A 26,505-nucleotide genomic window follows, 5' to 3' on the forward strand; every position below is an offset into this window, starting at 1 on the left:
ACCAAAGTATGCATTAAAATAAACTTAAAGCACCAAAATCACTCATTATGCATCATCTTCGGAAAAATAAGTATAACATCACTGGGTTGTTATCAGTGATCCATTAATGTGTACATCATTTTAATAATGACTTCCCATCACTGGTTGTAATCACGTCAGAAACATCCAGACGCACTCATTTGGTCACTGTTTCCTAATTCTCTGCTTCCTGTTAGAGAGCATCTGAACCCACACAGTGAGACATGTGTTACATCAGAGGAGTCTCATGGGACTGAATCATTATGAAAAGAGCGTCATTTGGCTCTTTGATGATTATTTTAAATGTCATTCTATTATGTGCTTGTCTTGACGCTTTTAATATTTTGTTGTACAGCACGTTGGATTGCCTTGTTGTTAAAGTGTGTCATATTAATATGCCTCGCCTTGATAAAAGAAGTTAAACATTTATTCATAAATCATCGCAGGATCACGTCGAGTGGATGGAGAAAATCCAAAAATATTTCATTATGCAGAACCTGTTGTCATTTGTACTATACAAAACAGCAACAGCCTTTTCTTAATATATACAAGTTAACTAAATACTAAGAACATTTATTAATGCCAGGTAAGTTCAAGTTTCAGGTAGTCAAACCTGTTTCTGCTATACCTTCAATTTTGCACTTTTACTTTTCTACATTTATTGGATAAATGAAGTAACTTTGAAGATCAGGGCCGGTTTTTGGCATCGGCGACATAGGCAGTCGCCTAGGGCGCCAGTTCTGGGGGGGCGCTGCGCTGGTAGCTCTGGGAGGGAAAACATAGTTTTGACTGTTGTTGCTCATCCTAATTTCCGGCCTTGATGTAACAACATTCATAATGAAGTAAATTTAACACCCTTTTCACCCCGGTTACACTTTTCATTTGCCCTGTACGATGGGCGCTAAGTGATGAAAGGGGGGGATGTTGGCTGATAAGATAAGATAAGATAAGATGGACCTTTATTAATCCCGTGGGGAAATTCAGTTGTACAAGCAGCAACAGGGTAAGCGTGAAAAACAGGACAGCAAAGATTCACACAGATTTATAAAATCAAAAATAAAATCAAGAAAAAAATTAAAAAAATTATCAGGCGCCCGCAGCTCACAGCCAAAGTGCGAGTGAGCGTGGGAGCGAGCGAGGGAGAGAGAGAGGGCGCACCGGTACCGGCGCTGTTGTTATTAGCATCTGGTGCTAGCTGCTCTAACGGATATAAGAAGAAGATGTTTCTACAACCAGGGTGGAGGAGAGCTCTCTTGTCAGACTGATAGGCTCAGTGAGGTAAAGGACTCTTGAGTGTTTAGATAGTTCACTTTAGTCTAAGTTATCTCAGTGGCTCTCAAACGTTTTGATCACATTTTATGTAAACAACTATTTCCAAGGCACTCCTTTATAATTATTGGGATAAACAGGTTTGAAATCATTTCAATGTATACTATAGGACAGTAACCAAAAATATCGTTTAAAGTTGGAGAGATACAAAAATATGCATAAATAAATAAATGTTAACTGGTAAAATAAGATATGAATGAACAACAAAAATAAAATAAGTTCCATTTATTTGTTATTGGCTATGGTGGGTGGGTTGTTGGTTATGTTCACATACTTGATTCAGTTTTTACACTTTTTTAATCATTGCTTTATTTTTATGTATGTATTTTTATGTGTGCACCAAAAACACCAAGACAAATTCCTCGTATGTGTCGACCTACTTGGCAATAAACCTGATTCTGATTGATCCCTTGCTGGAATACAACTCTGTCTAGTAAAAATATTGAAACTGAAAATGTCCACCTTCGACAGATTCAACAAAAGAGTGATGAACACATGAATACATCAATAATTATAATTAAATAACATAACAATATTAATCTAAAGTGCGCCGTTGTGCAGAATAAGAACCTTCAGATTTGTATACGTTTATGCTAATTACATGTTTTTGAATAAGTGAGCTTTTGACTGCAGGATAACAGAGTATTTCTACAAAAGTACTGCACATGGACTGTTCAAAGTGATGTGTTTTATGGCAGGAAAAGCACAGAAAGGCCATTGATGGAGCTGGAATGATGTCAAAGCCCGGGGTTAAATCTTAATGCGATCATATGCTGCACTGTGCTTCAAACTGAAACCCTCTGAAGTGGATGGCGATAAATTCTTAGTGAAAGTTTTACTCCTTTATAGTTTACATCAGTGTGAGAACACATCAGTCCTGATATGACATCTTTAAAACAGGTCAAAGGTCCCAAGACAGTTTACCTCAAGATGATATACCAGTCTGGCATTTTACAGTTCGAGTGTCAGGACCTCGACACAAACGGATGAACCCAAATGCACGACCCAGAGACAAAGTCTTGAATATAAAAAATTTTATATTTATTATTATATATATACAGTTCAGGTAATCCCTCTTAACAGAGTAGGTGGTGGAAATAACAAAAGGCGCTCACAAGGAGGAAAAAACTAGCGTAACAAAAAGAGGACTTAATAAAAACTTAAGCCTAACAAAATAAACAAACCCTGACATGAGAGAAAGCAATCCTTTCTGAGCTGAGGCTTGGCACGACCATTCGGGGAAACACACAAGACGAACTGACACAGGACAGGGGAGAGACAGGACTATTTTGATTGATTCATAAATTAAATTTCGATCCAGTAAAATAAATAATTACAAAACAAAACAAATGTTGCAGTGCATAGTCATGTAAGAGAAATCAAAACAAAAAATGACATTTACAACAACAACAACAACAACAGCATTAGCAACATAAACAGTCCCACATCTAGTGTTCGAAAAGGAGTGAGAAGAAGTATAATTTATTTAATCTCCCCCCCTTGTCCCTAAATGATTTATTTATAATCTATAACCTGCAATAATTATCATTATTATTAATTATTATTGTTATTATTATTATTATTAATCTGCTTTACCTGTTGATTGACATATATACATATACACATATGTACATACACACATACATACACACACATACACATATATACATATATGCACATATACATATACACACCTACATACTCACTACACATATACACATACACATAGTCAAACACCTTCCCCATCCCTGTACCTCGAGAAAATAATTTCTCTGTGTTTCCTCTTGAACTGGTGAATGTCTGGACATGGCTTTAGCTCCACGTTCACACTGTTCCATCGTCTCACTCCACAGGCTGAGATACAAAAAGTTATTCTGGTTGTGCGGACCCTATGAATTTCGATTGAAATTGTCTCCTTGAACTATATCCCCCCACTCGTTGAGTGAATACTTTTTGGATGTTTCCTGGTAAAACGTTATTATTTGCCTTAAACATGATTTGTGCCGTTTAGAATTCTACCAGGTCTGTACATTTTAACAATTTTGACTTCAGGAATATTCATTTAAACATGAGGTGAGTGGGAACAGGTGGAAACAATCAGAGGCGGGGCAGACACTGATGATGGCGGGAAAAACACACAGGGGGAGGAAGAAACAGGGCCTGAAATGAAAGACGAGGTAAATACAAAATAAAACAGGAAATGACAGACAAAATACATAAACATAACTAACACATTTGACGAGACACAACATCGAGTTACCTTTAAAGGTTAACAGCATCATCCATTTGACACTGACATTACATTATTTTATACTGAATTTGCAGAGTTTAGGGTTAAAGAAATGAATAAAAAAAGTCAGGATTTCACTGCCTGACAGAGTTTTTTGTTAAAGGGCCCATGTCATGGCCATTTCCACTGATCATAATTACATTGTTGAGGTATACTAAAATAGATTTACACTGTGCAATTTTCCAAACTCACATTGGTTTCGCATACAGCATCTCTGTAAAGTATGTGTATTCAGCAGTATTCACTCTCTCCACTAAACGACTCGTTGGAGCTCTTGCCCCCCCCTCCCTGTGAGCCTAGTGTGCTCCGATTGGTCAGCTCGGCCACTCTGTTCTGATTAGTCAACCACCAGAGAGGCTCCGCCCATGTCTAACAGTGCTTTTTTCGGCTCGCTCTCAGAACATCAGTCTTATAATGGCGTCGGTACAGCCGTATATTTTATACGCTAACTAACTGAACTGTACCTACAACTGTTGTTATAGAAGAGTGTGACGGCCCCAGGGCCTTTGTGCAGGTGTGTTGCAGGTCTTACGATGGGGTGGAGCTGAAGAGGCTAATCAGTGCGATCACGGACACCTGGCCGGAGCCGAGGTGCTATTAAGCCCAGCTGCCCGGAGTCACACGGCGGCCCCTGTCTCTCTCCAAAGCGGCTGCAGAAGGACGAACTCGGCGATCCTCTCCCCTCGACCACCTATCTCTGCATTTACCACAATAAATGTGCCGTGGTTTTGTAAACTCGTGTATGTCTCCTTGTCTTTCCGTTGTGGCCTACGAGCCGGTCATAACAAAGAACTCGTTATTTTTACCTGTAATAAACTACTACTGTTTGATGAGAAATCAAAACATGGTTTGCTATATATGAATGATATGTTATAGGAGCAAATAATTCAGGGAAGAAAGGATAGGCCTACTAAGTATTTCCATTCAACTTTATTTTTAGAAATGTACAAAATGAACATAAATATACATATATACACGGTATATCATCAATTCCTCCCCGTTGTCGGCATCTTGCCTTTCGCAGCCGGGGCTTTTTAGGACGATGCATCAGTGTGGTAGTCCCGTCATGTATTGTCCGGCAGGATCTGGCTGGACGAAATCAAATGCAAATCACAAAATATTAGAGAAACTTAGTTGTTTTAGATTCGTTAGTAGTAGTTGTGGTAGGAGTGTGGAGTAAGCTTGCCAGCTAATATGCTAACCTAGCTTTGTTTACTTTGGTAGCTAACGCGATATGAACGGTAGCTTCGGAGGAACGGCAACTATAATGTAGAGTAATAAAACTACTATGAACAAAAGCTAGTGGTTCATATTAGGCTAGCAATAACGTGTTTATAATTGCAATCTTATACGGGTAGTCTGCTACGTTCGGTCTTACAATGTTTCTATATAATCAACACAGTAAGCTTGCCAGCTAATATGCTAACCTAGCTTTCTTGTTTACCTTGATAGCAAACACGATATGAACGTTAGCTCGGAGGAACGGCAACTATAATGGAGTGTAATAAAACTACTATGAACAAAAGCTAGTGGTTCATATTAGGCTAGCAATAACGTGTTTATAATTGCAATCTTATACGGGTAGTCTGCTACGTTCGGTCATACAATGTTTCCCGCTAGCATGTATAGCTAGCCTCGTTAGCTATACATGCTATCAGCGTCGGAGGAAAGCTAACTGTAATGTACAGTCCTTTGGGGGTCTGTGAGCGGGCAAAGAGAGGGGATTTCCCCGTTGTCTCTGCTAGAAGTGTGAAATAAACGTAGTTGTTTGATGTTCGTCAGCTTGCCAGCTGGATTACAATGCTAATCTACGTTTGCTAGTTGTTCAGTTGTTCAATATGCTATACTATACTATGAACAACAGATAGTGGTTCATATTAGGCTATCAAGCACATGTTTACAATTGCAATCTTATATGGGTAGTCTGCTACATTCATTGTAGAGGCAGAGGGTGCGGCCAGCGCCGCTGGGTGTGGCCATAGCTCTTCGGGATTGGTCCATTTCGTTCCGGGTACGGCATGACATCATGCCGTACCCGGAACTAAATGGAAGACTCAAATGGGCAGTGATGTATCTCCAACGAGGCGTTTTGGGGAGGTATTTTCTGTGTTAGAGTTTTACTCGCTACAGGGTGTACTTTGAGGGTTTTGACTCTGCACACCGTTTACATGCATAAAAACCTTCATAACACACAAGGGGACGGGGAATAACCGGAAAAGCATGACATGGGAGCTTTAAATCAAAACATTGCACGATTACAAGTGCTAGGAGGTATTTTATTTTGTTGGCATCTGTACACTACAACAGCTTTATGGCCTGCAAAGTGTCCCAAGAGACCTATCGTCATCTTTTCAATAATGTTGTTTTGAGATTCATCTAGAAATCAGCAAACAATTAGTGGATCTCGTCGTTGTTGTTGTTTTGAAGCTTGGTCGTGTTGATAAAGTTGATAATGCTTCACTCTTAAAACTATTGCTGCCTTATCACACAAGACAAGCAGTTTGCAGTCTATTTGACCTCAGAAAGCTCTCTGTGTGTATGCTCAAACTATATGGGATGGCCACAATAATAGGAACATATTGTTGAGATGAAAAGGAAAAGGAGGAAAGAGGTGTTCACTTTTTATTTTGTGTGTTAACTTTTAAAATCAGTCAGAGCTAAGTGATCTTGTTCAAAGTTCACTTTTTGTGAAATAAATACAATTCCTCAATGAAAACAAATCAAAAAACATTGCACTTATAGGTAATTAATGTATATTTCCATATCATATCTCATGGTAAACAATGTATTTGAATCCCACACCAGCCTAGTTCTACTTCCTCTTCTTACACTTTAATACACTTCTCATCAATGTTAAGATACACAATGTACATACTGAGTGATAACACCTGAAACCATCCCAGTTTAAGGGTCTAAAGGTCGGACCAATGGACTACTTCCTGTCGCGGAGGCCCCGCCCATTCACGTAACCCCGCCCCCTTCACACACACCTGCAGCCGCACCTGCCCACACACACACCTCACCTCTCCGGCTCAGCAAACACACAACACACACACACACACACACACACCTCATTATCTCCCCTCGGATATGCGCGAGCTGCTCTCTTACCTGCACGAGCCGGAGCTGGTGGCCCGGTTCCAGAGGCGATGCGGACTCTTTCTGGTCCGGGACCCGCATCACGGTCCACAGAGGAAAAAAGAGCACGCGGACGAACCACGTGCACAGCGGAACGGAAGATGGGACCACCAGGATAAGAATTCAAACTATGAAATCCAACAGAATGGATGTGCTGTTAATGTGAGTCTGAGTAAAAACGCATTTTTCATATTCAAAATAGAAACCAAACATCATGTAAGGAAACATTTCCTAAAACGTGTGGCACTAAAAAAACAAGTTTAGCATATTAAAGAGCCTGGTTTGCATTTTTTTTTTTTAATTAAGGAGGTAATATTGACACTCCAGGTGTACTATACTGCTAATAACATGTTAAAAGGAGCATATCAAATCTTGAAATCTAGAAGGTAAGAGGTGCAACATGTGTAGCCTACTATTGTAGATAAAGTATTAACAAGACTATGTATATATTTTCTTAATGTAGGAAGTTAGAGTAACAGGCAACAGGTTTTTTAGAATAAATATCATATTTAAATAGTAATGTCAAGTCTTGAAATCTAGCAAGTTAGAGGTAAACAGGTGTACTAGAGGACGTATTCAAATGACTAGGTACATTCTTGAAATATAGGAAGTTAGAGTAACAGGCAACATGTTTCTAGTGTAAATATCATATTTAAGTAGGCTACATGTCGGTTCTTGAAATCTAGGAACTGAGAGTAGACATGCTACAGGTGCAGGAACTAGAGTAGTTCCCTAGGCTACCTTATTACAATGAGAATGCAAAGCAAAGTGCGACTGGATTTTCTCGTTCGTCCGGGTGTTTCTGTCACCAGATCTATCTAAACAAAGATAAAACCGCGTGGGAAGTTTACATTCTTCCGTCTCTCTGTTCTTACGCAAAGTGTTTATTCAGGATTATTACCAGGATGAAGATTAAACAAGGTCAAGCTACTTACAGGTTTATAAGATTTCTTGATAATGTGCAGTAAACGGAGCTCCTTCAGGGTGGAGCTCGGCATATAAATAGTTGAATTAATCTAAAAACAGCAGTGATTGGTTCTTAAAATGCCTATGTAGCTTCAGTCTTATATTATAGGGCCATAAAGCAAATGTAGGAACTGAGACATTTTTATAGAAGAATGAGTCGTAATATAAAACTATTCAAGGGTAGCCACCTTTCAATTATCATAAGTACTTCACCTGTAAAAACAGTTAATGTATAATGTGTGTGTGAACCCTGACATTATGTGATATATTGACCGGGGTTATCTCGGGTTGGGCTTGGAAACTTTAGATATATAACAGAAAGGCTACTGGCTGTTTTTTTACCTGTATGACTTAAGAGTTATAAGTATATAATAACATGTGATGTGGTAAGAGAGACAACATGATAAAGTATGCTTTCAGTGTAGTGTGACGTGCAATAAGCATATATTGTGCCCTTCTTTAATTAATCAAAAAGATAAATTCAAGACATATTGTCATGCTGGCTGTATGATAGATGAAGTTATGTAGAGAGGATGTGAAACAGGTGATTTGAACCGACACAGGGTGTGGCTGCTGCTTGTTGATATGTAGATTTAATCTGAAACCGTTCCTTGAAAATAAAGATAGGGCAGCAACATGAGCACCAAAATACAGTTTAAAGGTCCCATGTCATGCTTTTCCGGTTATTACCCGTCCCCTTGTGTGTTATGAAGGTTTTTCTGCATGTAAACGGTCTGCAGAGCCACAAACCCTCAAAGTACACCCTGTAGCGAGTAAAACTCTGACACAGAAAAGACCTGTCTATGCTGCCCCAGAACGCCTCGTTGGAGATTTCAAATTTTCCATTGTTTGCTTCCTGGGTTCTGTGACGTGTGAACACCCAGATCAACAACAAATGACCGGATTGGCCCAAATGGACCAATCCGCGGAGCACCTCACACACCAGGATCCCTTGGCTAACTAACAGGGAGTCCCATTGACTTGCATAGAGCTCCCTGAACGCTGGTAATAGACGAGTTGGGATGGCGGAGAAATGCTCTCCGCAGACCCATTCTCACAGCGTTATAAACCTTTTTCTTACTCAATATCAAGCCACACTTATTGTTTTTACTTCGGCTGTGAGTGTTTGTGTGTGCTCAGGATGAGTTTCGCTGTGTCTCTCTGTATCGCCGACCCGGAAACCTGTCCGCTCCTTGCAGCAACGAGGGGGGGGGGGCAGGAGCTCCAACAAGCCGTTTAGGACAGAGAGTGAATACACATACTATACAGAGATGCTGTATGAGAAACCAATGTGAGTTTGGAACATTGAACAATGTAAATCTATTCTAGTAGACCTCAACAATGGAAATATGATCAGTAGAAATGGCCATGACATGGGACCTTTAACAATTAAAAAGGCTACACTTTTGCATTTGTTTTATTTGTTCTATGTCCCTATATATATATTCATGTTGCATAGTTGGAGGGACTTACGTTTTTCATTGCCATATCTACACTGTAGCTAATGTGCACATGACAATAAAGCCTTGAATCTTGAATCTTCTGATGACAATAAATAATACATAGATAATAAGCCAATTCAGAGTGGGGTTTCCTCTCCTTCAACAACACAAGTAGCTATTTTTCATTTGTTGCAGACTAAATTAAACCCCTGTCTGTTTTTTGTCCATTATTAATAGCTTCTGATATAATAGCTTATTTGGTATTTCTCTGTGACGAGGCCCCTGGTATGAAGGAGTCTTTTTCCTTTCTAAATATTTGTATACATTTTCTTGTTCAACACAGAATTCCCACAGATGGGCCGAAACAGTGTCACAATGCAGTGAGTTGTGCAAACATGTCATTTTATTTATAGAAAATAAAAAAAACAGCAGCAGCAGCAAAGTGTTGTGAACAGATAATTATGCCGGAGATGGTCTGAAGGTATCTTTGTGTTTCCTCTCTCCTCAGTTCGAGGTGAGGAACCGGTTTCTGCACGTCCTCTTCCTGGTGTCTGCCGCTCTGGGTCATGAAGTCTTCTACATCACCTGCCTGCCCTTCATCCACTGGAGCCTCGACCCCTTCCTGTGCCGACGCCTCGTCAACATGTGGACCGTAAGTCACGTAAATGTGTCTTTTTTTATCCTCTTTGTTTCATACTCTTTACATTCTTCTTCTTAAAGGTAGGGTAGGTAAGAATGGAGAAACCAGCTCGAGTGCGTTAGAATTTGAAAGTACGCAGCCAAAAAAAAATCTGCCACTTCCTTCAGACTTCCTTACAGAGCCCCTCCTCCAACACACACGAACGCGCACATGACCAATGAGGGCACGAGATAAGTTAGTGCACGAGATGGAAAGCTGACAGGCAGGTAGGCCATCCAGTTATCTGACCCGGGCCGAGGCAGGTCGTGCTTTTCATTTAATCGTTTATTTGAACCGGGACAGTGCACATTGATGAACACTTTAAAACAAAACAATGCTTACAAATGTAAATAAGCCGGATTTTAGCTTTGAGCTCATTTCCATCCGTAGTCCCGTCACATACAACATATAAGAACATGACATTTATATACATAGCAAAAATAAATACATGATATGCAGAAAGAGCATGAGCAGCATACACAAGCATTTACCACATGGCAGCACAATGTAGCAGCTACGACATATAAAGTGCAGGAGGAGATAAAAGTGCTACCTAAAGTGCGAGAGGAGAGACCCCTGTGTTAAAGTGCATTTAGCGGTGATTGCACGTCTGTTTGTTTCTCAACCATTCTTTAAAGTGGACCTATCATGCTATATTTGAATAATATAGTGTAGGACCATACCTATATAAGGCATATTTATACTTTTCTTTTTTCAAAATACCAAACAGATCATGCATTTTAGCCATGCCTCATTTCGCTCAATTTGCACTTTTCTTTAGCTCTGCTCTGCAAGGGCAGATTCAGTGAGAACAGCACCATCTACAGGCCTGGCATATGTACTACAGCGTCTCCAGCGCTTTCGAACGGCAATGGCCGTGGCTGTCTCCTCCTGATTGGTGGAGTTGGCCCAATAGCCGTAGCGCCACCGTCCTGACGTCAGGACAGTGTTCAAATCTGGATCAGTTTTTATCAGATCCGTTGCAGCCCCTTTTTTAGAGATTTGGGTATGGAGGAAAAGAGAGAGGGTTGTGTTTTCTGACACTTGGTGAGTTCCCTGGAACACCGGGGACACATATTCATGTAGAAAAGACGTACAAAAGTGCATTTTGCATGATAGGTCCCCTTTAAGTTGTCCTTTGAAGCTATTGAGAGTAGGACAATCCCGTATCTCAGTTGGGAGGCTATTCCACAATGAGCTGCCTTTACAGCGCCACGTACGCTTCTTCGTACTATTTGTATTCTTTTGATATTTCTCTTTATATTCTTCATGTTTTTCTTCTCCATTCTCTTCTTTGTCTCTGTGGTTTCTTCATATTCATATTCCTCTTTTTCGTATCCTTAATCTTTTTGGGATATTTCTTCTTGGGGGCGGTTTTCTCCATACCACTTGTTGTCCATGGCCCCAAATACACCCTGAAAAAGAGAGAAACTCTAGTACTGATACATTTCTTGTTTGCTAATGCGTAATTAGCGATCTGGAAAAGTCGGAAAAAAACAACTTGCTGGAGTGGGATGGACGGATGCAGTGCTCTGTCTGAGGGGGCTGGTGGCAGCGCGTCTGAGGGTGGAGCATGCGTACTACACGCTGATCAACCATCTGCAGGGGGTTCTGGATGTGTGGGCTGTTGGGCAGGTTCTGTGCTCACTGGGGCAGAATGACGCTCTATTATTGATGTTTTAAAGGATAGGTGTAGTCTCATGAAAATCTGGTTATTTATTTATTTGGAATTGTAATGTATTAGGGTTTTTCCAACTCTTTTGCAGGGTGTGTGTATATAGTTAAAACAAATCTTCTTCTCCTTCGTCTTCCATTTCTTCTTCTTTTCTGTCTTCTTCTCCTTCTTCTTCTTCTCCTTCTCCCTCAGTCTGATGCTCCACAAAGCCACCTCTCTTCTCTCTTCTGCTCTTCATCTCCGTCTCTTCACCTCTCAACCTCCTTTCATCCTCCTCCCCTCCACTGACCTGTCTCTGACACCATGTTCATATCCTCCGGCCTGAGGGGGGGGGGGGGGGGGGGGGCACAGGGTCCAAGCCCCTTGACACGATGAGAGGCCACACATGAGGACGTTAGAGGAAAAAAAAAACGTCCATGATCTCATCAGATGTTTACTCTGACCGAATCCGGCACATTACGATACAAGACCCTGTAAATGCGTCAAATGCGGCGTGTTGGATATATTGATACCATATTGATATTGGATAGTATCTTAGATTTCTAATATCGCAAATGTGTCTTTGGTTTTACAAGATGCATTACACTGTACAGTGATAGACTTTCTGAACATACCAAGCAGTTTAAGCCGTTTTATAGTTTGCTTTTACCCACATTATCCTTATAGCCACAGCACTTATGTATTGATTTCTCAAAAATCTCTAGATTGCAATATCGTCACTATCGTGGTATTTGGTTAGAAATGTTTATGATATTTGATGTCCTCCACATCGCCCAGCTCTATTCCAGTTATGGGGAAGCAATACGGCCAAAAACATTTTAACCGGGAAATGGTATATATCATGAGACTGTAATGGTTTTGTAAATTATATATAGAAATTGTATGAAGTAAGGGTTAGTACTTCATCACATCAGATTATTTTATTATTTGATTTGCCTCAAATGAGACAACACTTAAAAACAAATCTTAAACCAGTCAAATCAATTCAAAACAGAGGATTAAGGCCACAAGAAAAGCTTACAGATTGAAATATATAACGACACAGTAACTGAGATTTAGTGGAAGGGAAGTATGAACCTGCACAAAATAGAAATCTCAAGTACAAGTATCTCAGACTTGTACTTTAAGTTCAGTATTTCAGTGATTGTATTTAGTTACGTTCCACCACTGCCTGCAAATATGTGAGAAACGCCAGGCTAAGTTGAACGATCGTTACCAATCAATTGTTAAGTCTGTAGAAAGTAATTCGTAGGCAGAGATACTTCCGCACCTCCACAATACTTAATTAAAATACATTTTTTACACATAGTTAGCCTTGAAAAAACGTTGTGCTTCTTGCGATTTAAATATTTGTGCATTTCTACAATTGCACATCACATAAGTTTATATCGCCCAAACCTCCTCTGCCCTGTGTGTGTTTTTGTGCCCTTTGTGTCCCCGCCCTGGCTCTGAACCCCCTTTCGTTTGGCCCCCCAGGGGAAGAGACTCCATTCTTCTGACTCCACCAGGCCCCTGTGTGAACTCCCCATAAACACACACACACACACACACACACACACACACACACACACACACACACACACACACACACACACACACACACACACACACACACACACACACACACACACACACACACACACACACACACACACACACACACACACACACACACACACACACACACACTCGCCTGCTAAACACACTCATTGCCCTCCCTCTAGTTAGACATTACCAGCTTTACTCGGCGTCCTCCTCCCCTTAGTCTAGCTGAGTGTTTTATTGGCCTCATCAGAGCTTTCTCTCTCCGGACCCAACATTTGGTGTGTGTGTGTGTCTATGTGTCTATGTGTGTGTGTGTGTGTGTGTGTGTCAGCCCTCGGGGCACGTCACCCCTCACTTCTAACAGCACCCAGTCTTTGTGCTGCTGGAGTTATCCAAGGTTCACGGAGGACTGTCTGTCTCTGTCTGTCTCACACACAACGCTGACAACTCATGCCAACATTTCAAGTACATGTGAAGTGCATTCATGCAAAAAATTAAGACGAGTATGCAGGAGCAAATGCATGGCAAGACCCACGTAAAGACATAATCATATTTGAGAAAGGATATTTATGTTGGCATGAAGGATTACTTTTGCTTTAGTAAGATTAACATTAAGTCTGCAGCGTTTTTTGTATATATTGATATAGTTGGACCATGCTAAGGTTGTGTTTGCTATCTTTTGTTATATTTGTTATTATCTAGGTGATGGAACCGAAACACAGCAAAAACCATGTGTTTGAATACAATAAGTTCAATGTGTTACATCATTTGAATTTCTTCTAAAAATCCAATAGTAAATGAATAAAATTAAAGAAGCATAGAAAAAGATAGAAGATTGCATCCCTACTCATATAAGCATGTACATACTTGCCAAAAATAGTTTTTTAAATTCCAGTACGCTAGTAAAATGCTGCAAGTTTGGACCAAAACAAACTGTGTTGACTGTGTTTAATGTGCAATCTAGTTTTGAATGCAATATTATGGCAATTAGTATTGAAACGTGAAGTTAGTAGTGGACCAGGTGAGATGTCATTTGGATAGAAATCACCTGCCATGTTGCTGCAATTTACCTCCGTCCAATTTTTACCTGCCCCTTGTGAGTTCATACTGTATGGTCTTCACAAAAGGTTTGGGATTTGATAGAACACGAGTCAGCAGTAAGATGTCCTTGTAAACCAAGTAGCCTAGAAAGAAAATGCACACACACACACACACACACACACACAGACACACAGACACACACACACACACACACACACACACACACACACACACACACACACACACACACACACACACACACACACACACACACACACACTTATTATAAACACACGCACCTTCTGTCCTACTTTACTCTGTTCATTTCCTTGCAGGGTGACTTTGGTCGACTTAGAAAACAGTAGCTGTCATTAAGCATATGGTCATGAATTACATTGTCGCGTTGCATGGTTTACATTTGCAGTATAATTTCATGCAAATGATGCACCTACTGTGCTGTTAGGAATATCAAAAAGCTGTAAGTTGTACATAGAGGGCAAACAATGTGACGTGGGTAATATTAATGATGACAGAGGATGGCCACGTTCAGTGACAAACACTCACCTTATCCGCAGAAGACAAAACTTGGACTTGGATTAGCAATCATTGATGAAGGCAGGAGATCAGAATCTGTTCATCTGTGAATACAAATACTTTGTCAGAAAAATTTCATTTTTGTTAATGGTTAATTGTGTTCTATTTATGTTCAAGCACTGTTAACTTGATGCAGAACAATGTAGTTATTATGCCAATACAAACAGTGTGACCACAGTTTCCTTGTAATGATGATAAGGCAATATCACACTGTTTGTACTGGCATAACAACTGCATCAAGTTAACAGTGCTTGAACCTAAATAGAACACAATTAACCATTAACAAAAATGAATAACAACATTTGAGTCCTTCAGTGATAAAGTATTTTAGTTCAGAAGTTAGCATCTCCCTGGTTCCCTCAACAAACAGCCATTGGGATTTTTCCATTGGGTATTTGGATTGTTGCCGAAATTAAGCTGTCTTTTCATGATACTTTCAGGATTGTGGAGGATTGTGCTAGACTGGTTTCGGACCCAGTTAGCAGTGGTTGATTTGATTAAGATGTATACATGCGTGTGTGTGTGTGTGTGTCATCTGGTGGACATCATGGTGACGGAGAACAGTAACAAGGGGAAGGAGGAAGACGATGAAAAGGAGTGGACCCAGTAATGACCCCTGGGGAACACCTCGTGAAATGAAATAGCATTTTGACTTGTGGTTGTTGATTTGAAGATATTCAGAGTGGAATTATCAAAACCAAGCAAGTGTAACATTAGTTATACCCAATGTCAGGCAGGTGTTCGATGAGTATTTGGGGCGTTGTCTGTTTTAAACTAGACAAAAAAGCATCATTTTAGTTTTCTCTAGCGTGGTGGTCATTGGGCTGTAAAATATCAACTAGTAACCATGTAATTATCATGTTGCTGTGGATCAAAACAAACATCTTGTGTGTTTTCTCCATTCAAACAATGACCTGTAGCCCCTCACACACACACACACAAACACTCACACAAACACTCACACAAACACTCACACAAACACTCACACACCCATGTTGACAGATCAAAGTGCAAAGCTGCACCAGCCCTCGATCAATACACTTATTCACCAGAAAGCACTCAAGCTTGTGTGTGTGTGTGTGTGTGTGTGTGTGTGTGTGTGTGTGTATGTGTGTGTGTGTGTGTGTGTGTGTGTGTGTGGTGTGTGTGTGTGTGTGTGGTGTGTGTGTGTGTGTGTGTGTGTGTGTGTGTGTGTGTGTGTGTGTGTGTGTGTGTGTGTGTGTGTGTGTGTGTGTGTGTGTGTGTGTGTGTGTGTGTGGTGTGTGTGTGTGGGGGGGTGTGTGGGCGGACCTGTCTTTGACTCTTCCCTTAATGTGACCACTCTCCCTGGGTCAGTCCTTTTTGATGTGACTCGTACAAAGGAAGCAATGAGCTGCTGGATTTAATGTGTGTGTTGATGGTGTGTGTGTCAGTGTGTGTGTGTCAGTGTGTGTGTGTCAGTGTGTGTGTGTCAGTGTGTGTGTGTGTGTATCATATTATGCACAAACTTGTACAGGTAGGCAGTTTCATTGTGTGGCTTGTTGCATGAGTACACAGTCATGGTGAATAGATGGGATTAGAGCACTGCTGTCTATTGTCCACTGCATGCAGTAGAGTGTGTGTGTGTGTGTGTAACTTTGTTTAATGTGTGTTGTGTGGCAAAGGAATCACACTCAAAGTAGAATTGAAAATGTGTATTTAAAAAAAATTCAATATTGATATCACTTAAATAATCCAACAGCTCTTAAATCAGATTTTGATCACTTGCGGCTGCAGTTTAAACATCTCGTTAGGTTGGTGTTTGTGAGTTAGAGAAACATGATGCAATGTATTAGTCTGATTTGTTAGGTGTATTTTTAACTTTGGAGAGAGCCAGGCGAGCTATTTCCTCCTGCTTCAAGCCTCTTTTAAAATGCATGCATCTTTTATTTAGTCACAAAAGGTCCCATTGAGACACAAGAGCTCTTTTTCACGCAGTCCTGGTCTAAAAAAAATGTGAACAAAAATCCTCCTAAATCTAGGCTAAAGGCTTCTCAACTCAACTGCAAAAAAGCAACTAAGGGAATTTTTCAAAGTGCTAAACGGATGGAGGCGTGCGGCGCAGTGGACTAGTGCGTTGGTGTTCGGATCAGGGGGGCACAGGTTCAAACCCCACTGCAGTCAGCATGTCGTTGTGTCCCTGAGACACTTCACCCCAAATTGCTCCTGTGGTGATTGTCCACAGTATTGAGTATGTTAGTCGCTTTGGATAAAAGTGTCTAACAAGTAACATGTAATGTAATGTAATCTAACCACATTATAATGAGAAATAATAGAGTGTAGTTCGGGCCATAAATGGACTCATAAAAAGGTCAACAAATGTTTTTTTTTACCAGTTTGTTGTTGAAGAACTTTAACTCAACCCCGTCCAACACCTTCTGGATAGATCTATATGAGAATGCTTTAGATTTAGTGAGGGAAATTAGGTTTTATGACAGTTGCTGCATTTAAATGAATAAACATGTATACGTGAACATAAGAAGTTAAAGTAAGGATGTGCAATAAAAAGATGTATTAAGATAAAATTCAGATATTTATAGAAGCATAAGAGGTTGAGGTGAAATATTAAATATACTATTAAATATTAAATAAAATATACAGAGAGAAGAAGTTAAAGTAAGATGTCCAATATAAAATAAAATATTAAATTAAATTAAGCTATTATATAAATACAGGAAGGTTAATTAATTAAATTGTCCAATAAAAGGCAAAATCAAATAAGATAAAATAAGTTTAAGTGCAAAAAAACATGAATACAATTAAGTCGCTTCCCTAATGGCGGGTCAGCAAGGTAATTAAATGTCTCAGTTGCCATGGTAACGCTTCCTGATTGCAGGTCCAGCAGACAGGGAAATACCAGCCTCTCTCCTCTCATCCTTAAACACACACATTAGTGCTCCTCTAACACAGCCTCTCATTAAATATACAAGGAGGAACTTTAAATAAACCCGGAGCAGGAGCAGAGGACCGCTGGGGAGAAACACACACACACACACACACACACACACACACACACACACACACACACACACACACACACACACACACACACACACACACACACACACACACACACACACACACACACACACACACACACCTTGTCATTCTGTCTGACCCTCCTTAGCAGAAGACGCTGCGTCAGCAAACCTCCTGAACTCTCGGTTTCTTACAATAGATTGTGTTTCTGTGCGTCTGCACTTTACACCAGGGTGGCTCTCCACTCTTTCCCCCTCCTCCTCCTCCTTCTTCCTTTCTTTCTTTCATTTTTGTGTTGAAGGGAAATGGTTACTTATTACTTATTCATTACACTGTGTGGTTCATTTTTAGAGCAGAGCATGATCAGGATTCTGTATTTTATCATCATCTTCCTCCAGCTCTAAGTTCTGCTCCTGTGATCATGTCTGTGATGTAATGACTTATATAAACGTATAGGTGATTCATCTCTATTATACGAAGCCTAAATGTAAAAAGTTTTTTTTAAATTTTTAAATTTTTTATAAAAAAATTAAATTTAAATTTTTTTTCTTTGGATGGAATGAATACCTATGGTGATAATTCAATGTAATACATCATTTTTATAGTCTGGTACCTGAAAAAGGTCAAATGGCACTGATGGAACCAGATGTACCCAAATGTGCCGAAAGCTTATTCCGCCTGGAACTTTTTTTTGCTAAACCTCTCTAAAAAGGTCAAATTTAACTTGTTTTGCCTCAATCTTGATACAGGGTACTTATTATATGTTATAGTTTGGATTCCTAAAGCTTTTAGTCTACCATCCCATCATTCAAGGGTAGTTTTCACTATAAGTAATGTTTTTTCTTTAGGCGGAGGTAAGAATTTACCTTTTTTTACTATGTTCCATCTGAATTTACTCTGACTGAGAAAAATCTATATTGATTCTGACACTTCTACATCCAACTCACAGATGTAACCTTGCTTTGATAAAAGAAATTATTCATATAACCCTTTTAGAAGTGAAGTTGTAGTCATTTGTTTTGGGCATGTCATTTTCGAGCCTGAAACCTGAAAAACAGGCTCGGGGCTTAACAGGTTAATTATGCACTATTTCAATAGGGTTCAACGTTGCAACAGATCACATGGTCTCTAAGTCCCATTGTATTGAAGTCTATGAGAAAATGTCCCTACTTCTCACATGATTTATGTACCTGAGTTAACATGTTTAGCACTTAAGCAGTAAAAAAATCGATTTAAACCTGAGGGGACAGAGCCTTCTCCGTCACTGCCCCCTCCCTCCGAAACCACATCCTTGACCAGGGTTGCAGTCGAATAGTCCAAAAATCAGCTCCTATCGTCTATTCCTATTGTCTATTCCTTGACCTCTGTGTGAAACGTCACGGGGTTAAGGAATAGTGGATAGGAGAATTCAAAAGGACTTAGGAGAAGAGACTGCGGTGCTTTGAGAATCCGACTGCACTTACACTATCGACGTATTTATGACGTCATAAATGTGCGTCTGCTGCTGTGGGGAAACTACAGTTTTCTATACAGCGTGGATGTTTAATAAGAACGGCGGACTACTGTAAACGCATCTAGATACTTTGCACCGTGCTTTTATGGTGTTGTTTAATGATTTATGAACGTGGTCAAAAGAGGAACATATGGTGACATGACCAAGGTTGGAATTGAAATAAAAAAGTGAAGTGAAACTTATTGTTATCACCCATAATTACAATAAATGATCCCCGATTATGTATTAGCACCTTGTTTTTGAGACACACATGAACCCCGTTTTCACGCTTTTCTTACCAAGGATTATTACATTACATTACATTACATGTCACTTGTTAGACGCTTTTATCCAAAGCGACTTACATACTCAGTACTGTGGACAATCACCACAGGAGCAATTTGGGGTGAAGTGTCTTGCCCAGGGACACAACGACATGCTGACTGCAGTGGGGTTTGAACCTGTGACCCCCTGATCCCAACACCAACGCACAACCCACTGTGCCATACGCCTCACATTATGGACTAATCTTCACCTGCTTGTGTTTTGCATTGTGTATTAATACCTTGGTCTTCACACACGCATGTCCCCTGTGTCCTCCCTCAGGTGGTGATGTACGTCGGCCAGGTGATGAAGGACGTCCTGAAGCTTCCTCGCCCCCCCTCCCCCCCAGTGGTGAAGCTGGAGCCCCGGGTCGATGCTGAGTACGGCCTCCCCTCCACACACGCCATGGCCGCCACCGCCATCTCCTTCACCGTCTTACTGAGCGCCCCCTCCAGGATACAGGTGAGCAGCACGGATGGACACTTAAAGGTCACCTATTATGCAAAATTCTCTTCTTCATGTCTCTTCTACATCAACATGTGTCCCCTCTTATTCATGTCTCTTCTACATCACCATGTGTCCCCTCTTCTTCATGTCTCTTCTACATCAACATGTGTCCCCTCTTCTTCATGTCTCTTCTACATCAACATGTGTCCCCTCTTCTTCATGTCTCTTCTACATCAACATGTGTCCCCTCTTCTTCATGTCTCTTCTACATCAACATGTGTCCCCTCTTCTTCATGTCTCTTCTACATCAACATGTGTCCCCTCTTCTTCATGTCTCTTCTACATGAACATGTGTCCCCTCTTCTTCATGTCTCTTCTACATCAACATGTGTCCCCTCTTCTTCATGTCTCTTCTACATCAACACGTGTCCCCTCTTCTTCATGTCTCTTCTACATCAACACGTGTCCCCTCTTCTCCATGTCTCTTCTACATCAACATGTGTCCCCTCTTCTTCATGTCTCTTCTACATCAACATGTGTCCCCTCTTCTTCATGTCTCTTCTACATCAACATGTGTCCCCTCTTCTTCATGTCTCTTCTACATCAACATGTGTCCCCTCTTCTTCATGTCTCTTCTTCATCACCATGTGTTCCCTCTGTGTAAAGAGACTCTGAAAGTTTCAGGAACAAAGATTCTCTCTCTTTTTGTCCTGATTCATTTATATAAAAACCTGTCTGAAAATGAGCTGATCAGATTTTGGCCACTTTATGATGTCATCATGATGTTTTGGCTTGTGTAACCATTAGCCAATCAGCAACAGTTCAGAGCTAATTGGCAAAATCCGGGTTTGAAAAGTAAAGCCAATACCTCATCTTGCAATGTTAAAGAAATTCATCTTACCTGAGATCCTGATTTGCTCCAACATGTTCTTCTTTGGTTCACGATACACCTTCCCACCAAGTTTCATGAGAATCAAGGCAGTCGTTTTTCCCATATTCCTGCTGACAAACAAATAACAATTACCAACACACTCAACTCACAACAAGATCTCAAAGGCTTAATTGTGAGTAGTACAGCTCTCCAACTTGACTTTTTAATCACTGACCTTTCAGGCAAGAGGCTTTTATTGTGAATGTATTTATTGTGGTTACCATTGCTGAAGAAGGGGGGGGGGGGGGGGGGGGGGGGGCTTGCCCTAAATGACTGGAGGCAATAACTAATAATGTACATTAATTGGCAAACCCTGAAGCTGGGGGGTAAAGGTTATTATGAAAATGAATATTACAGCGACCACTGACTGCAAATAATGTACTCGCACTTCATTAGAGCTGGGAAGGCTAAGTGTTGAGGTCTAATTGTGACATTAAGTTTCTCGTTAGCGGTGCTATTAAAGAGCCATTACATTTGATGGGTTCCTTTTAACATTAAAGAATCTCCAGTTAGTTTCCAAATGAGCAGCTTCACATTTTCTATATTACTATCAAGTAATTGTTGTGTAAATTCAATAGAGAAATGGTTAAACATAAGCGTACCATACTGCATGATATTTAATATTTCAGATGTGATATGCCTCACATGAGAAGTTAGTTGGTTTTAAGGTTCCTGAGAACAATAACTTGAAGGTTTTAGAGTGACCAGGTGCAAATAAACACCGCATCATCTCATATCATTCGGCTTTAACTCCACATAGTGTTAGGGAATAATTTGCTTAGGTATTCAACCTTCGACACAGTTCATCGTTTTCTCCTCTCACTGTCTCTTTCCCGTGGCATAGGTCTACGGCCTTGGGTATTGCTGCTATCTCTCTTAAGGAGGGGCAGCTTGGGCGTATTGTTGTTGCCAGTCTATGACCGAGCACAAGGCGCCATGAGGTAGTTTACTGTTCAGGAACGAAGGTTCCCTGGCGCACATTCTTTTCTATGGACGAGCGCTCTAGTTAGATTCAGGGTCCATATTGCTTTAGTCTCACTGATAAAGAATGTTGATTATTACACTCTGAACTAGTTAAAACCTCGAGCTACAGAAAGAGTTCTTCAGAATTGGTTTAGCAACCGCTGTGTCAACTCGTGACACACCACCTGTCTTGTGAATTCTCCGGCCGTACTGTAACTCCAAATAAACCGTCAGTGTTTGCCATCAAAGCTCCAGCTCTCCTCGTGTCTCTCTGAGTCCTGACTCTCCATTGCTACAGAAGTTTCCCCCACACATATTATTAGATAGATAGATAGATAGATCGTACTTTATTGATCCCAAATTGGGAAATTGTTTTTGTTACAGCAGCATAAAAGGCATTTTACAATAAAACAAAATATACAAGAATAGAAATAAAATAAAATAAAATATAAAATAAAATATAAAATATACATGTCAAAATACAAAATATACATACAGATATTATATATATATATATATATATATATATACAAATATACAAATATATATATATTCAAAATATATGGAATTATGGAGTATTAAATATGAAACAGATTATGTGTGAGTAAAATGTACAAGGTGGTTTTATTTCTAGAGAAACTATGGAGCAGAGAGTTCTCTTCCAGCCAGAGGTGATTTGTTGTACAGAGTTATTGCAGTGGGCAGGAATGTTTTCCAGTATCTGTCCTTGAGACAGGGGAGCTGCAGCAGTCTGTAGGAGAAGGAGCTCCGCTGACTGTCCAGCTGCAGGTGGAGAGGATGGGTGGGGTTATCCATGATGGACAACAGCCTGTTCAGTGTCCTCCTCTCCACCACAGCTTCAAAGGGTTCCAGCTTGATGCCGATGACTGACCCAGCTTTCCTGATCAGTTTATTGATCCTGCTGGTGTCACCGGCTCTGATGCTGCCCCCCCAGCAGACCGCAGCAAAGAAGAGTGCACTAGCCACAACAGACTGATAGAAGATCTCCAGCATCTTACTGCATACGTTGAAGGATCTCAGCTTCCTCAGAAAATAGAGTCTGCTCATCCCCTTCTTGTACACAGCGTCAGTGTTGATCCTCCAGTTCAGCCCATTGTCTAAGTGCACTCCCAGGTACTTGTAGACCTCCACAACTGCCACATCCTCTCCCAGAATGCACAGGGGCAGAGGAGGAGATGTCCTCTTCCTCCTGAAATCAATGACCATCTCTCTGGTCTTGGCCACATTCAAAAGCAGATGATTTCTTCCAGTCCACTCAACAAAATCACCCACCAGCGCTCTGTACTCCTCCTCCCGTCCATCCCTTATACACCCTACCACTGCAGAGTCATCCGAAAACTTCTGCAGGTGGCATGACTCTGAGTTGTATAGAAAGTCAGAGGTGTATAAGGTGAACAGGAAAGGAGACAGCACAGTCCCCTGTGGGGCTCCAATACTACCAACCACCACATCAGACAGCACACTGCCCAGCCGGACGTACTGTGGTCTGTCCGTGAGGTAGTTGGTAATCCAGGAGATGGTGGACGAGTTTACCCTCATAGCCTGCAGCTTGTCACTCAGTAGCCGAGGCTGGATCGTGTTGAATGCACTGGAGAAATCAAAAAAGGTGATTCTCACAGTGCAACCCGATCCATTCAGGTATGAGTGAGCACGCTGCAGCAGGTAAATAATGGCATCGTCCACCCCCAGGTGAGGCTGGTAGGCAAATTGCAGAGGGTCAAGGAATGATCTCACCTGCGGTCTGAGATGGGCCAAGACCAGTCTCTCAAGCACCTTCATCACATGAGATGTGAGTGCTACAGGGCGATAGTCATTGAGCCCAGAAGGAGTTGTCTTTTTAGGGACCGGAACAACGCATGATGTCTTCCACAGCACCGGGATGGTCTCCAAGTGCAGGCTCAGGTTGAATAGATACTGGAGAACAGGAGCCAGCTGGCGTGCACAGGTCCTCAGGACCCTGGGGCTGATACCATCAGGGCCAGCAGCCTTGCCTTGGTGGAGTTTTTCCATCAGACTCTGGACCTGTCCTGTGCTCACAGTGAAGCGGGGGGGGGGGGCTTGATGGAAGGGGGGATAGAGGGGGGGGGGTCTGAGGCAAGATGAGCAGAGGGGGGGGGGGGGGGTCAGCGGCAATGTGAGCATTATAGTATGGCTTCTAAAAACAAGGAGGAGAGTTAAGTTATAAATACTGTGGTTTATTTTATTTCAAATCCTGCAGGTAAGGCCTTTCATTTTATAGCCTTTTTTCTTTTTGGTAAACTCTAAAGAAGTCTTTTACAATACCGTTTCCTCGGCTTTGATCGTTGGATTTTGTGTGATATTGGGATGTTACGAATCTAGCTGCGTCGCAAGGTACATTTGGAGGGTTTTTAAATGACAAAGAACATGTTTTTCCCCCCAGGTAACTTACTGCTCAGGAAACTAATATTGTCTTAGATTTCTTGTATCGTTCTTTCATTACATTACATTACATTTCATTTAGCTGACGCTTTTATCCAAAGCGACTTACAATTACCAATGACAGGGACATTCTCCCTGGAGTAACTGAGGGCTAAGTGCCTTACTCAAGGGCACACTAGTGGTGGTGTTCCAGGCGGGATTTGAACTCACAACCTTCCGATCTTCAGCCCACCTCACTATCCATTAGACCAGTGGTTCTCAACTGGTGGGTCGCGACCCAAAAGTGGGTCGCGGACCCGTTTCAAGTGGGTCGCGGATGTGTGAGTGAAGAAAAAAAAGTTGAAAAAAAAAATTGGAATTTTTTTTTTTTTGGGGGAAAATGCAAACTTTTATTTTGAAGGACCGATTCTCTAACGCTGTGCATGCAGTAGGCGTTGGACTGGAAGTACCGGAGACCATAAATGGTTTTGAAAACTTCTGTCACGTAGTGATCATCTTCACAATAAAACATCTCTGCTGATGTTTTTTCGAGTCTTCTGGCCAATCAGAATCAAGATTGTTGCCGGCAGTCCCCACGGAGAATAACTGCGGTAGAACTATTCTTTATACATCCATGGGTACAACTTCAGATAAAAATGAACACATAATGAAATATGACCCCCGGTTTGATGATTGACAGGTCACAGAACAATTGGAGCTATCTACCCTTACCCACAATTTAAAGTAATTCACAGACAAGTTCAGCTGTCAGAACTAAGTGAAAAACAAACAATGGCATAAAATATTATTAATATGTCGGGTAGTAATAGATTTATTTATTTTCTTCTCAGAGTGTACCAGAATGCGTAGTTTATGTTAGTATTTCTAAAAATCTCCTGGGGGAGAATCCCCCCAGACCCCCCCTGTTGGGGTTGGGTTTTCAGCATGTGTGCCTTTTTATATAGTTCAGCTTTGATTCCATCATCTCATTAAACCTTTTTTAAAAGCATACTTTAGTTCTGTGAAGGGATATATGCACTGTACTTCACTTTTATTAATATTGTATTCTGAAAAGCGTATATATTACAGCACGATTTTTTGTTGAATAGATTTGAGTGCTTCAAAATGTTGGGTCGCGATGTATTGACCAAGTAAAAAGTGGGTCCCGAGGCCTAACCAGTTGAGAACCACTGCATTAGACCACCACTTCATATAAGTGTCTTTTCCTGGTTTGAGGCTCACACTTTTTTCTGAATATACCATCCTTTTCTAGCTCCATCGATTATTAGCCTTTAACCACTCAGCCACGTTACTAAGGATTACATGTAATTCTATCGTTTGGCCACTATGAAAAAAGTGCTTCAAAACCTGGCTTACTGTCTGTGGATGTTTCCCTGGAGGACGAGTGGGATGAAGGAGGGTCTCTGCTGTCCATCACCTCCTCCTGAATAACTGTTGGACAAAGGGTTTTGGGGGGGGAGGGTCCGATAGTCACCATCAGTCACTATCAGCCCCCACCCCTCGAGCTGCTGCTCTCCTGATGGACTCCAGCGAGTCAATGACTGTCAGTCAGCATCTCCTTCTCGTCTTTATCTACTGCCAAGTCCATAAAACACTCTCCATCATGGTGTCGTCATCATTCTCTGTTTTGATGAACAATCCTTCAGTGGGTTCTTTGCATTCTCAAAGTCAAAGAAATCAACCCCCAAAACACTCCGCAAAATCTCAGACCCTATACTGAAGTAAAAGGTAAAATACTGAGGTCTCAAAACGGTCCATTACAAGTCCTTAAATATGACTGAAGTAGAGGAACAAAAGCAGTACTCACTGTGTCACAGTATTATATCATCATTGAATATTATATAATGTAATTGGGGCATCTTTTAAGCTTAAATGTTCCTAAGTGTCATTCTCAAAGTCAAAGAAATCTACCCCCAAAACACTCCGCAAAATCTCAGACCCAATACTGAAGTAAAAGTAAAATACAGAGGTCTCAAAACGGTCCATTACAAGTAAATATCCTTAAATATGACTGAAGTAGAAGAACAAAACCAGTACTCACGGTGTCTGTCCCAGTATTATATCATCATTGAATATTATATGATCCTGATATAAGGTGGCCTAAATGGAAATACTCTACTTGTACTTAAAAAGTCAAGTACAAGTATGTATTAGTACTTGTAAATGGGTACATACAATACCCCTGTGTACATAACTAAGGGAGGCAGTACTCT

At 40.9% G+C, this 26,505-nt stretch overlaps 1 protein-coding gene across 2 annotated transcripts in view; it reads left to right on the top strand.

Annotated features, from left to right (window-relative positions):
* The first annotated feature begins 6,650 nt into the window (after positions 1-6,650).
* Positions 6,651-26,505, top strand: part of sgpp2 (sphingosine-1-phosphate phosphatase 2) — a 29,604-nt gene continuing 9,749 nt past the window's right edge. Inside the window, exons 1-3 of one of the 2 annotated variants that reach the window (XM_034122252.1) lie at positions 6,651-6,937; positions 9,692-9,835; positions 19,813-19,992. In XM_034122252.1, the coding sequence (XP_033978143.1) occupies positions 6,728-6,937; positions 9,692-9,835; positions 19,813-19,992 (534 nt within the window). In that variant the 5' untranslated portion in view covers positions 6,651-6,727. Of the gene's footprint in view, positions 6,938-9,531; positions 9,564-9,691; positions 9,836-19,812; positions 19,993-26,505 lie in introns of those variants that run through there. The other variant, XM_034122253.1, reaches the window with a different exon arrangement.

Source organism: Trematomus bernacchii, unplaced genomic scaffold (genome assembly GCF_902827165.1).
Source record: "Trematomus bernacchii unplaced genomic scaffold, fTreBer1.1, whole genome shotgun sequence".
NCBI lineage: Eukaryota > Metazoa > Chordata > Actinopteri > Perciformes > Nototheniidae > Trematomus > Trematomus bernacchii.